The sequence below is a fragment of the Lepisma saccharinum genome, chromosome 1, assembly GCF_977018435.1.
Source record: "Lepisma saccharinum chromosome 1, izLepSacc3.1, whole genome shotgun sequence".
NCBI classification, from domain to species: Eukaryota; Metazoa; Arthropoda; class Insecta; order Zygentoma; family Lepismatidae; genus Lepisma; species Lepisma saccharinum.
In genome coordinates, this window is record NC_139229.1 from 90360713 (window position 1) to 90375060 (window position 14348).

Genomic DNA, 14348 nt, shown 5'->3' on the forward strand with positions numbered 1-14348 from the left:
TTTCAAAGTATGATTCGAAGCACTATACAATGGGGAACCCATGACTTTGCTTGTAACCAAACAAGCCAACTGCGATAGCCACCACTATATCATTGGGATGCTGGTAAACCAGAACAATACCTAAGGCCAGGATATTGAGGGAGAAAGAGCTTAATTCACACACATACAGATGTATCTTCGGAGGTAAGGGGGCCACTCGCTGCCCAAAGATTATCATTTTTTTAAAGTTGTACAAGTTAAGGGTAACCTCCTGGAGCCTGAGGTTCACCTTCCGCCTTCCCCCAAAGTTGGGTCCCAAGTTATGCTACTGTGTATAGAAATACTGTATGCATGTACGTGGGTGAATCAAATATAAACGGGAATTTATTTCTTACTTGCAGGGAAAGTGTGGTGGAGTCCTGCGGCCTTGAGGTGATGACAGCGGGTGTATCTGGAGTCTGTTCCTTCCCTGGAGTCCTTGTCAACTTTTAACATGAGTCAGTAGCACGATGAGTGAGCAGGAGGTACACCCGTCCATTGCGCAACGCATCATCAAATTTCTTACAAACGAAGGGGTAAAACCAAGTAAAATTTTGACCAGACTTCGAGCACAGTTTGGTGAGTCCATCCTTTCAAAGACCCGTGTGTATGAATGGCACAACATGTTTTTGGGAGGACGGGAAACTGTGGAAAATGAAAGACATCAACGGCGGCCAAGGAAAAACATCACTCAAGAAAACATCCAGGCTGTTCAGGACTTGATTGAAGGTGACCGTCGCTTGGCGGTCAGTGAAATTTCATCTGCAGTGGGCATAAGTTATGGTAGTGCTCACACGATCATTCATGAGAACTTGGGCTACAGAAAAATCGCTTCGAGGTGGGTCCCACGCCTCCTTACTGAGGAGCAGAAAAAGGTTCGACTGGAAATCTCTCAAAGGCTCCTGGTTCGCTATGGGAGAGAAGGGAATGCATTTTTGCACCGTCTTGTCACCTGTGATGAACCTTGAGTCCACCACTACACACCAGAGTCAAAACAGGCCAGCAAGGAGTGGCGGAAAAAAGAAGAGGCTGGGCCAGTCAAGGCCAAAAGCCACGCATCAGCTGGGAAGATTCTTGCCACAGTATTTTGGGATTTCAGAGGTGTCATTTTTATTGATTATCTCTATGAAAGAAGAACAGTAAATGCTGCTTACTATTGTCAACTCCTGGAAAAAGTTAAGGCTGCTTATCGGACCAAACGACATGGTACACCCATCAGAAGTGCTTCATGACAACGCCAGACCTCACACAGCTGGTGCAACACGTGACAAACTGGACGAAATTCATTGGACACCACTTGAACATCCTCCATACAGTCCAGACTTATGCCCTTGTGATTATCACTTGCTTGGACCCCTGAAAGAAGCACTCGGAGGTAAGCATTTTCAGGATGACGCAGAAGTGGAAGAGTTCGTGTGCAACTGACTGCACACACGACCGAGAACTTTCTGGGACAAAGGGATTGGCAAACTCCCTATCTGCTGGAAAAAGTGCGTTTCAGTTCAAGGGAGCTATGTAGAAAAGTAATTACTTTGTTTTGTATTTGTCTTTTGTTTCAATAAATTATGAAAAATAAATTCCCGTTTATATTTGATTCACCCTAGTATAATGTAATTTCCTCTAGAAAATTAATCAGAATTCTCGCCAGGCACAGGGTAAATACCATCCATAGACCACCACTCAAAACCAAGGCCGTACTTTGGTCAGTTAAAGATGACCTGCAAATAAGCATTCCAGGACCCTGAGTATACCGCATACCCTGTGAATGTGGGACACCATTAAACAGCCGACACAATGAACATATCACAATATCAGATTATTCCAAGCAGAAAAATCATGTCCAGCAGCATTACTGAGAATCATAGAACTTTATGTGCAGACATTAAAATCAGAGCCAAATGTGCCAGTTATTGGGACAGAAGAGTAATGAAAGCCATAGCCATTACCCGAGAAGGGACGTGGGACTCCAGTTCAGTCACAGCTGGAATTCACTTCTCCGTTAAAGCACGACATCTGCCAATAGAACACTGCGATCCATAGCGAACCAATCACAGGATACAGTCTAAGTTCTCCCACTTCATACTCACATATCAACCTTATGCTTGGTCTCCAATTCAGCATTTCCTGATGAGAGCAATGTACGGACTTGAAACGTTGGATGCTAACATCAAATTAACACTTGTTTGAACAACACCCAATGTTCTTTGTAGAGATTACCACTGATAGAAAAGCAAATGTGGCTTCTCTTCAGATTAGGAACAATGGCTTACATTGTTGTATGCAATAATAGCAGCCTCACTTCATTACCTAACATTTTATGCTAAATAAGAGAAGTTTTTCTGTCGGCGAATGATGATGAGGTTTTTCTCGGGATATCAAGCAGGTGATTTCCAGACAGACTTCTGAGCTTTCCAGAGCTAACATCAATCTCATCTTAAGAAGCCTATCTGGAAATCACCTGGCTGATATCCCGAGAAAACCTCTTCATCATACTTTTAACAAGTCGTAACATAATATAACACTGTAGGAGTTAATAGAGTTTTTATTGAAAATAGGTTTTGAAAGGGGATTCAGAAGAAAATTAAGAGACATGGAAGCTCCCCTTTGCACCTCCCTGAAATAGTGTAAAGATGAAAATTGACAGAGATCTAATTTATTCATTCTTGAATGATATGGTAAAAGTTCTTCAAAATTCCGTTTCCATTGAACAAGTGTGGAAGATTCAAAATAGCAGCCAGCAAATTACACCTGCTACCTTGTATACCTTCATATAATAATCTCTAAATTATTATGAACATACTAGTTAAATAATAATGATTGAAGTCCTTTTTTAAAATAAAAAATAATAGAAAATCCACAAAGCATTCTGGGTCTCTTCATGGCAAGAAACTCAAGACAAATTGCCCCTCTTGGCCCCTCCCTCTTGATGACCCTGGGTAGACAGTAGACACCATTACTAAAACACTTCTATTACAGCTTCTTGGGTGTAAAAAATTCATAAAACTCATAACCTTGTTCCAAATTGAATAGTTTATTATTCAGATAATATACAATTATTTTGAGCACTCATCCATTGAAAAACACAGAATTTTTTTGCTCTTTATTGATATACATATTTTGGTTTGAATGACTTTAGATTTTCTTTTGTGATTAGGTTCTTGTCTGGTTTAGCTAGAATAAACATTTTTCACAATAAAATAAAATAAAATTATATATGTATTCATTTGTTGATTTTGGCACTAGAAGACAGCAAACAATAGTTTATTAACAATTATTTGTCAATCATAAAATATGAATGAACAAACAATTGAGATAACAAATACTAACAATTACATACATAGATTGATAATTTGAATTTTCACATCTTTGAAAGTTCTAAATACTATAAATACCATATTTCAAATAACATTCTAATAACAAATCTTAAAACTTTCTTTGAAACAGACATTTACAATTGACTATAAGTCTTCTCTTCTCTCGTATATCCAATTATATTTTTGCTTCTAAGTACCAGAAATGTATAAACATTCAACCAAAACAAAATCAATAAAATATCACAAAGTTGTTCACAGATTGAAGATTTAAAAATTGTAATTTCTATTTCATTCATACAGCTCCGCTATTCATGCAATAATATCAATAGGGTTTTTATTTGGTATGCCTGGAATATTTAACATTTCATTTTAAATGTTTTCTTTCATAAGATGGCAGTTTTAACACAAGTAAATCTACAATATGAATTACACAAATTTCATTTTAATGCATTCAGTGCTTGAAATAGAATTTCATAGCTAGGTAGATGTTTGCTTGAGCCATGGAGATGCTTATATACTTGAACATGGTGACACTGAAGCAAGTGGTGCTTCATTCCTCTCTACTTCAAGCACTTAATGCACTATAAATGATGTGTACATTATGTACTAAAAAGATAACAGACCATATACATCTCAATTCACATTAGCAGAAGAGCATTATTTTACATCTAATTTATTCACACTTTGTCCAGGGAATCTCTGGAGCAGGCAAACGAAAAATATATCTGCACAAGTAGTAACTCGAGAGGGCTCGACCAATGAACGTGCAAGTCCATGGATGGGAAAACATGGCTGCAGCTACCAGGCATTTGCATCAGCATGCACTGCTTTGCTCTGCCCACCCACTTTCTCCCCTTCTCAACTGTTATGCATGACCTTGCTCCACAGATTTCCGAGATAGAGTGTACAATTATAATCATTCTGAAAAAATCCATCTTCACTTCATACATTTCACACTTGTACAAGATATACTAAATATGCAAACTTAACTGATATTATACACTTCTAAATACAGTGGAACCTTGATAACTCGAACTTGAGGGGGAAAAAAATTCAAGACATCAAGGATTTCGACTTACCAAGGTTTGAGTTATGGAGGGACAAAATCGCTGGCTTCGAGTTATAGAGGTCTAAAGTTTACTACACTTCGACTTATTGAGATCTGTGGGACTAAAACTTCGAGTTATAGAGGTGATTAGAATTTAACTTCGACTCATAGAGGTTTTCCATAGCCTACCTTCGAGTTATTGAGGTGGAACGGCATCCCATACTGTACAAAAATTCGTGTTATCAAGGTTTTATTTGAGTTGTTGAGGATCGAGTTATCAAGGTTCCACTGTATTAGAATCATTCATATCATACAATTTAACAGAGCAAGATCTTTTATAACAAATGACAAATCTATTTAAGGTATATTTAGATACTTAACCCAAATAACCACTACAAAATACATTTTACTTCAGATTCACTCCATTTTTTTGGATCTCCATAGATCCATCTTTCCTCATTGATAAAAGGTTTTCTATAGAGACACAATTCCATGTAAAAACATGGTTATAGGCTCTAGATTAATCCGACATTTAGAGGAAATGTGAAATCTGCATGGGCATAACGAGGGGGTTTGTACTGTTCCGTTAACCCTCCCTGGAAATTAGCATGTTAATCAAAGGAGCATAACCTTAGCCCCATACATTTACAAATTCACATAATGCTCTGATGTAACAAATTGCAAATATGTTGTTTTTTCATATTAATTTATTTGTGTGATGCAATCTGCAGTTAATAGAATAATACATGTAACAAATTTGATAAGTGTACTTACTATCGAAAATTCAATATATCTGAAGCATGAAAAAGCATTTGGTAGGGGCTCCCGATGGTGTAGAGGTAATGTAACTGCAGATTGCATCACATAACTAAGTGAATTTGGACCTACAGTTTAAAGTGCTTGAAATACATTGAACAGTAAGTACACATATATTATTCTATCTATTCTCTAACTTTATATCATGATTTGTGCATTAATTTACAATTTGTTACATCAGAGCATTTGTAAATGTATGGGGCTAAGGTTATGTTCTTTTCATTAACATGCTTTCTGTAAAGACATTAAATCATATTCACGTGCAACAATCACAGACTCGGCTTACACAGAATCGGCACAGTGTTGCCAATCCACGAACTTTCGGAACAACCCTCTTATAAGATAATTCACACAAATGTACCTATTAAAATTTTGTATTATTCCTAAGATTGCTACAATAGTTCAGGACTAGAATTAATGCACCAAAAATAATTCTTATTGCTTTTCAATATGCACTTCTCATTATACAAGAAATAACATGTGTAAAACTGTGTAAAAATAATCCTTAAAAATGATGTGAATATCTGATCTAAATAAATTGAAGCCATGTAAAAAAAATGGCAGATTTGTTTGCATTTCATTGTTCTTCTTGAAGGTGTCTACATTGACTTTTCCCATACATTGTATGACAGTACATTTCCACTGGGGAAGACCGCAAATAGCCACAGTCCAGCTTCCCAAATAGCTTTCACAGGAAATTATCAATAATGTAAATAAGTGTTTAAGAAGTTGGCTAAAGAATAGAGTCTGAACCATATCGCCACCTACTTCTCATAAACCCTTTAGCCATAAAAACCACACTTGTGCAACTGTGATAACCAAAACATATCCTATTGGATAATATTTAATTAAACTTTGTGCCTCATGAAAAAATGCTTCCGGCAGTTCTGCCACATTCAACATTAGCACCTATACTAGAATAAAAATTCATGATTTACTAACAATATACACATTAACAAATCACAAATCCTTGAGCATTTGGTGTTTATCAATGCTAAACAACTGAAAGGGTTTATGAATAGAATTCACCACCCACAACCTAAAATATTAACTTATAATAATCTAAACTTTATTTGACAACATTTACGTAAATTTCTCACTGAAAACAAAAGTTTAAAAATGGCACATCATAAACAATTTATTATTTCCCTCAATAATTATATTTCATTGACTTTTGTTTCGAGAGAGCAATACATGTTTTTGCACTTTATTTATGGCACTACTTCCATCGCATATATTTTTTACAAAATAGAAAAATTATAACATTACACACAATTGTACTAAAACAAAAATTAGCAAGTTTTTAACAATTTATTGTTCCTTCTAATGCTTATAGCAATACTAGAATAATAGATTTCATTGTACAATATAACATTGTATAACACAATAATCTAAACTTGAAACTGCTCAATTTTTTAAAAAGTACATAATACAAAAAAAGAGAATAATGTATTAAACATTTGTGATTTCATCTTTTGTTTAGTACTAAGAAAATTCCTTACAACAATGATCCTTAAGGAACTGTTTGCTGAACTCTCTAAATTATGTAAAAACATGGTACATGGTAAACAATTCATTTATAAAATATTCATATTCATAACAAAAATATTTTATTAAATTCCACACTAGATTTTTCTCTTCAAGGCATGTAAATAAACTTATTAACCTTTTTAACAATTAAAAGGAATTCTAGCATAAAAAAAAAGGTAAAGGTAAAGTGCTCCCCTGTGCATAGCACCACGCCATGAAGGCGTATAGGGGGTGTGGGGGTAACGCCCCACACTTTCTTGATCCGGTCGTGAGTGGGGGTGATGTGATCAGCATCACGCCCCTGACCACCTTTACCCCCCAGGGTTTCCCCCAGGTACCCATGTTATTCGACGCTGGGTGGGCGCCGGGACCGCTTTCATCATACAATTTATAAACAAAATAAACAAATAATTACAATTGGAACTTAGTGACATCCACCATGTAGTGCTCATTGTTACACATTTAGCATCAGATCACATAAAGCACCAAAAATACAGATAAAACATCCTTTAATTTTACTTTAATGATTAATAATATATGTCTCCAACTTTGACCTTATTATATGTGGGAAAAACTTAAAAGTTGCCATAAAAATATAAAAAATTCTCAACTTTTCAATCATTCAGGAAGGGAGAATTCAGACTGGAGCAACAAGTGACACGTGTTGCTTGGAAGCGAACAGAGAGCTGCAGATTGGGCAGATTCGCTTTCTAGGCCCGCCTGCCTGGTGGGCAGGCGAGTAAGAGTAAAACTGTAGACCTGGGTTTTCACCCATCAAGCATCGGTACTTAAGGTTAGCATGGTGCAAAAGTGGCAAAAAGTAGGGGCAACTAGCCCCTCTTGGCCCCGCCCCTAATAACCGCCACTGCTGACACCTGTATAGGAGTACGAACCCACCTTCGTAAATATTTTGGAACTTTGTGTGACTGGTGGCTGTTCTACATTAAACATTTCTTGGGGGCGCTCCCTTATGGCACAGTGTTGGTGTTGTTGCCTTGTAATCCAGGGGTCCCGGGTTCAATACCCGGTTGAGGCATATGGTGGTTCGGATCCCACTTTAAACTGTAGGTCCAGTCCCGATTACTCTTATTGTGCATAAATTGACCAAAGAATGAATCAATAAATTAAACAGATTTTCTCTCTGGTGTAATTTTCTCAATTCAATATCGGAACACTAAGGCAAGATGGTCCATAAAATGGAACATGAAATCAGAATTTGCAGTATAAAAGGTTTTTGAATATTGTCATCTCTTTCAACAAATCGTCGTTTGTTCATGTTGTTGCTAGTTATCTAGTTCTACAGACCGCATTGATACTAATATGATGCAAAATATAATTGTTAGTTTATATCTTCATACGGGTGCAAATAGCAGGCAATGCTATTTACACATTTCAACAAACAAACTACGTAAAAATGAAACCAAGAGAAGATTTACGAATTCAAGACCAGAAAAGTGATATAAAATGAACAAGACACACAAACCTATTTCAAGACCTTCGAAACAAATTTGGAAAATATATGGTAGTTGGTTTGACATAACAATGAAATTAATTCGAGAAGTTACAAAATCTTAGGTACAGTGGCGTAGCAACATATCGCGAGGCCCTGGGTGATATTAGAATGCAAGGCCCCCATCCATTCTTGAAATATCAATTTGAATCGATACACAGTCATCAAGAAAACGTCAGCAAATTATCATATATACATAATAGCCTAATAATAATAATAATAATAAAAATAAATTTCTTACAAATTATATTTAATAGTATGCGACAAAGAAATTTACACTTGGCTCAGCTACAGTAACACGCAGCTGGAATTTTCATTAACCAAAGCAGTAGTAATAGTACGTTCTTTAAGATGTTCTTTAGGCAGTAAGACAACTGAAATATCCTTAAATATGCTAAACCTTTTTTTAAAAAACTCAGAAATAAAAACTAAGAGTCTTTAAATATAACCTATATATTATTTAATGAGTCGTTCTTTGTTTCCTCATTTCAAAGTTTGTAGGATGAAAATGTCACAAACCATGGCTTATGTAGAAAATATTGAAGGATGCACATAAAATGTCGGTGCTTGATAGAGCAGGGGAGAAGGGGGTGCGCTAAACTACAATCCTGTCTAGGGGTCCAAAATATCTACCTACAAGCTCTTCTACACAATCGGTTTCAACATCAACAAATCTTAAAACAATAGTCATTTGCCCCATAAGTGTGAAATCATTGGTGTAATCAAATGTTGATATTTCCTTGTCAGAACACAGTCTCCTACAATCACTACGAATGTACATGTAACAATTTATTTTTACTTGTTGCTACAGTTTCAGTATAAAATGGTCTTTCAGTACCGTAACTGAAACTTTAAGTAAATAAATAAATAAATAAATTTGACTTTTTTAAATTAGCAATTTTGACTTTGTTGCACATTAATTGTACCAGTTATAGATCGACCACAAGGAAGAAAACCTTGGGACGAGAAGTCCCCGCGCAGCTTTCCCTTCTTCCCTCCACCTCGGGCCACAAGGAACCATGGTCAACTCTCGCCCTACCTTACTTGTGGGGGTATGGTGCACAAGACTCGCGGGTCTGCGCAGGTTGTTTTGCTCGTGGTTCCACTATAATTTTGAATTTTAGGACTTAGATGATAATAATAATAATAATTGGAATCTCATTTTGTTGTTACGTCTTAATTTTCTTGTAATATTAAATATTTTGGGTCCCTCAAGTAGTCATACTGGTAATGTGCTAATTGCTCACAATCGAATATCAAGTAAAGGTTAAAAGATTAAAAATCAGTAACTTACGTGTTTGAGCATGAGATTTATCGAACTACGTTTCGAAGGTTATACTACCTCCTTCTTCAGGTTGAAACGATGTTTTCAGACACCTGACATGGTGCCTCATCGAGAAACAGTTGGTTGAGGATTTAGGTCCTATACCATTTGACCTAAATCCTCAACCAACTCTTTCTCGATGAGGCACCATGTCAGGTACCTGAAAACATCGTTTCAACCTTCGAAACGTAGTTCGACAAATCTCATGCTCACACACGTAAGTTACTGATTTTTAATCTTTTAACCTTTAGTTGATCAAGTACAGTCAGATTCTTCCAGGAAATGTATGTAATTACTTAGAATGGCTGATTGCGACCACACTTACATTAATAATTATACAAATCGATGCTCTACCTGTGAATTTTCACATATTACAACATATCTTTCTTTGGCATTTATGTATTCAAAAGAAGAAAACACAAATACTTACTTTTCCCCTACCCCACCCCTCTTAACAGCTGGGTGGATAAAAATAAAGATTTTTATTTATAATTTTTGATATTTTTTATTTAAATCGATCTTTTCTTATTTTTAAAAAAAAACACACTTAAAATTGCTTGCTTGTTTTTTCGCATTGCACAATAGACATATTTTTTTTTTATATAGAAAGGCTTTTTCTGATAAACGGCCCTGTAAAATATTTGAACGGTTTGATTAAAGCACATAACAAATTACATGTAAATATGCATTTATCTGTTTCTGGAACTGAACATGATGAACCTAATATGAAAATGTTTGTTGAGTGTGTTAATGAAACTATTATAATTTCAGTAACTTTTCTTAAAGTGAAAATATAATATTCTGGATGTACATTATAATTTTAACTTAAAATATTTTTTACAGTCTTTGTAGCCGAATTTTAGTGTTTTAATGATAGTTAGCCAAATATCAGCTGCCATATTTATTTATGATAATGATAATCATTTAATGATAATGACACTATTTATGGTTTAACATGATTAGTATTATTATATTATTCTATTTAAAATATGTGCTATTTTTGCTTATAGAAATTATTGGATTTCAAATCAAGGGAAATTTAAGTGTTTTTTCAGATGACTATTACATTTACTTTCGTATGAGCTTCACCACATCAGTACATATATTTTGTTTCCTCTATTTCCTTTCTTATAACATAATAAACACCATTAAATGATTACGAGATTAATGTACTTTCACAGAAAGTGATTCTGACATCTACAAATTTCTTGTGTACATTATTCTGTAATATTTTTTTTAAAGTGATTTCAATAAGTGATTTTCTAAAATAGAATTCCCCAATTTAAATCTTGATTTAAATCAACCTGATTTAAATCAAACTACCTTCCTTGACAGAAAGCTGGCTTCTGGGCAGCAAATGACACTTTTACATTAGATCTTGCCCTTTCTCGTTCAAGAGTGAGATTACTGAGTCCGCTAAATTTGGGCTGAATCATATCATTTTACACTACCTTCCAGAAGTTTTCCCTAAGTTTCAATTTTGAGAAAGATAGTTATTTTTTCATGGTTGTTACTTGAAGAGTAGGAAACAAATTGAAGGCGGGACAGGATACAGAGAACACTGGAAGCTAGTGTAGAACTATCAAGGAGAAGAAACTTTGCCAAAGCACTTGATTTCAGATTTAAGCACATTCCTGAAACGTAAAACTTGATCAGGAAATTCGTAAGATAAATCAATTCGTGCCCGTTACAGAGGCAATAGCTGCATCTGAAGTTGTAGGAGGGAAAGGAGAACTGCTAATATTATCCACGCCCTTCTTCAGTTCAAAACAACAAAAGCATTTAAATGCCCCATACTTTGTTCTGTGGCAGTTTGAGGTGCTTTATCATTAACATATTCAAATCGGGTAGGCTATGCAAGGTTACGAGATGGAAGAAAAGCCAAGACAAAGTGCTTTTTATTCAAGAATAGAATAAATGGATAAAAATGTCCAATCAATTTTTGCATTAATGTTTCACATGAGAAATGATAATTATTTTGACTTTTCGGGGCCCCTTAGGCTTAGAGCTCCTGCCCGCCTCTAATTTGATGTATTCATTCAAATTATAACGTTAAACTAGAATATAAAGCCAGATAAAAACAAAAGGTTTTAATTTCATTGCCCAGAAAAATTAGCCTTTTCTATTTTTCTCACTTCCATTTATTAAGTTTTTCGTATCAACCTCATGGGACGCGAGGCCCCTACATGTGCGAGGCCCAGGGTGGTCACCCACTTTGCCCAGTCTTTGCTATGCCAATGGTTATACAACCTCAAGGCACCTGCGCCTAGCAGAAATTCAAATATTTCCATGCGTAGTGAAATATAATAGACGTTGGCAACACTGACAGTAGTCCTCGTGTCTACCTGCAAGAACTACATCGAGTCTCATGGGTCTTCTTAGGACCCAGGTAAAGAAAAAGCCTGGCAGGCATCGAGACCTGTGCACAGCTGTGATGTGAAGCTCGCTTGTGCTATGTCGAACACCTGGGCTCGACGTGCGTGTTGTATATTATTGTATGCACGACTCCTCGCAGACGGGCTTTTTCCGGGTCTTGTGCAATCTCTAGAAGCGAACCATCAGTAATCAATGAAACGTTTCGAACCAAAGGGACATGACAAGCTGCATTGTGTCCCGATATTTTGCTTTAGGCTCAATGGACTGGTGTTACTTATCGCCTGCTGCTTTGGTGTGAATTCTCTGTGTCACTTGTTGCCTGTCACTTCAGTCTGAAAGCTCACTTGTATATATATATATATATATATATATATATATATATATATATATATATATATATATATATATATATACTTGAGGAAGAACAGCTATCGACAGAAATCACAAAAAAAATGAAAAATATTTTTAAAAATTTAAACTTTAACAAATTGATTGTTTCTTGCATTACATCAGTTGGTGTTTTTCGCTGTTGTCACAGATTCTAGAAGTACTAGCATCTAGCTGGGTTAGTTTGTTTGTACTCTAGAATCACCTTTGCTTGTTGCTGACCAGATTCATAAGCACCATGTGTGGTAGAAAAATAATAACTATGGACAGCTTCACCAGCAAGCAGAATAACAGGATGCTAAAATATAGAAAACATATTTTTTAAATATTTGTATATAAATGCATATTTAAGCATTACATTCAATGTAGATGAATATTGTCATGCAATGAAAATTATTTCATAAAACTACAATATTAATTGATAATTCAGCACTATAAAAGTTAATACAAGGTCCGCCCATAAAGAAACCGAAATGTCAAAAAAAAGAACCAAACCAAATAAAAAGGTACCATATTCTGGCAACACTGCAAAGAGCTATATCTAAACTTCCCATCAGTGCATGTTTCAACCTGTTACAGGCAGTCGGTATCGGGGCAAGCGTGCGACAGATGCAAGTCGTGTGCAGGTGGCGTAAAAAATACGCGCACCAAGATGGAACAACGTTACAGCTAAAAGTTTTGTTACAAATTGGGTAATTTGTTTACCGAAATGTTACAAATGATACGGGCAGTGTATGGTGATGCAGCATTATCAAAAAGACAAGAGTGCGCAGTGGAAGGGACAGTTCTCGCCCAAAAAGAAATGTCGAAATCGAAGACAAAGGTGCTGCTGATCGCATTTTTTGATTCCCAAGGACTGATCAACCATGAATTTGTCTCTGAAAACCAAACAATCAATCAGTGGTATTACAAGGAAGTGCTTGGTCGACTCAGAACAGGAAGAAGAGGTTAGGAAGGACCTCTGTGATTCTGGCCAATGGTTTCTGTTACACGATAATGCTTGGCTTTATACCGCATTGTCTGTACAACAATACCTTGCTAAGCATTCACTGACAGTGATCAATCACCCTCCATATTCCCCGGACTTATCGCCTGCTGATTTTTTTACTTTTTCCCAAGCTTAAGATGGCTATAAAAGGGCGAAGATTTGACGACGTCGTGGACATTAAATTAAATGTTACCTGTATGTTGTGAACACTTACTGTCAATCAGGGACGGCGACTACTTCCATGTTTAAAAGCAGCTAGTAAGCTTAGGAGGCTCAAAATTATTCAGGGTATGATCAAGATTAAATCAGAATTGAGGGTGAACTTGAGGGCTGCAGCTCCGGGCCTCCACTATATATATACAGGGTGTTTCTAAAGGTCGTTTACAACGCTTGGGAGGTGATTCCTCACACGAAAACAAGCAAAAAGTCTAAGTTCCATTTTTACGACTGAGGCTTCGTTTCCGAGATAGGAGCCCCGCAAAAGGTGACAAAGTGAACGTCACACCTAACTGGGACGAATAATATAACAGATAGAGAGGCGGTTCCAAGGGAATCATAAAGGAATTGTATGTGCTCAGTGCGGAAGTCACTATAAAAAGTTCACTGCACGCATGCGCAATGGAGTCCTTAAAGGAATTGAGGATTTCCAGCAAGAACAATACATGGAAAGGGTATGTAACGCAGCAAGAAGGACCGTGACAATGAGAAATGCATTCAAGACAACACATCCCGACCTCAAACATCAAAACATGAGCACCGAACACAAAATCCGAAAAGTTGAGCACGGTTGCATACCCCAGTTACACGCGAGGAATGAACGAATCATGTCATGTGGCATACGAGAGACACATTACTCCACCAGGAGGAGGGAAAGAAAAACACAATATCAGATGATTGCGACAACGTGTATTTTTACACGCGACAACTACGTAATATCCCCCCCCCCACACACACACACACACAACAAACAACAAATGCTACAATATCTTACGCACAGACAGTCCGTGTCACTGTACACCAACTGAAGATGTCACTTT

The 14348-nt window shown here is 36.4% G+C and overlaps 2 protein-coding genes across 4 annotated transcripts in view; one reads left to right on the forward strand and one right to left on the reverse strand.

Annotated features, from left to right (window-relative positions):
- The first annotated feature begins 488 nt into the window (after positions 1 to 488).
- On the forward strand, positions 489 to 986 carry LOC145984244 (protein GVQW3-like). The gene has a single exon (XM_083117839.1). It carries the CDS (start codon positions 489 to 491, stop codon positions 984 to 986), a length of 498 nt encoding a protein of 165 aa, XP_082973965.1.
- An 11443-nt stretch (positions 987 to 12429) lies between these two features.
- Positions 12430 to 14348, reverse strand: part of LOC145997517 (uncharacterized) — a 147679-nt gene continuing 145760 nt past the window's right edge. For all 3 annotated transcript variants that reach the window (XM_083134620.1, XM_083134621.1, XM_083134622.1), the window contains exon 17: positions 12430 to 12621. In XM_083134620.1, coding sequence (XP_082990746.1) covers positions 12487 to 12621 — 135 coding nt within the window. In that variant the 3' untranslated portion in view covers positions 12430 to 12486. The remainder of the gene's footprint in view (positions 12622 to 14348) is intronic.

Bases quoted from the DNA above. Each gene is read 5' to 3' on its own strand.
- LOC145984244 (XM_083117839.1), top strand. From the start codon at position 489: ATGAGTGAGCAGGAGGTACACCCGTCCATTGCGCAACGCATCATCAAA.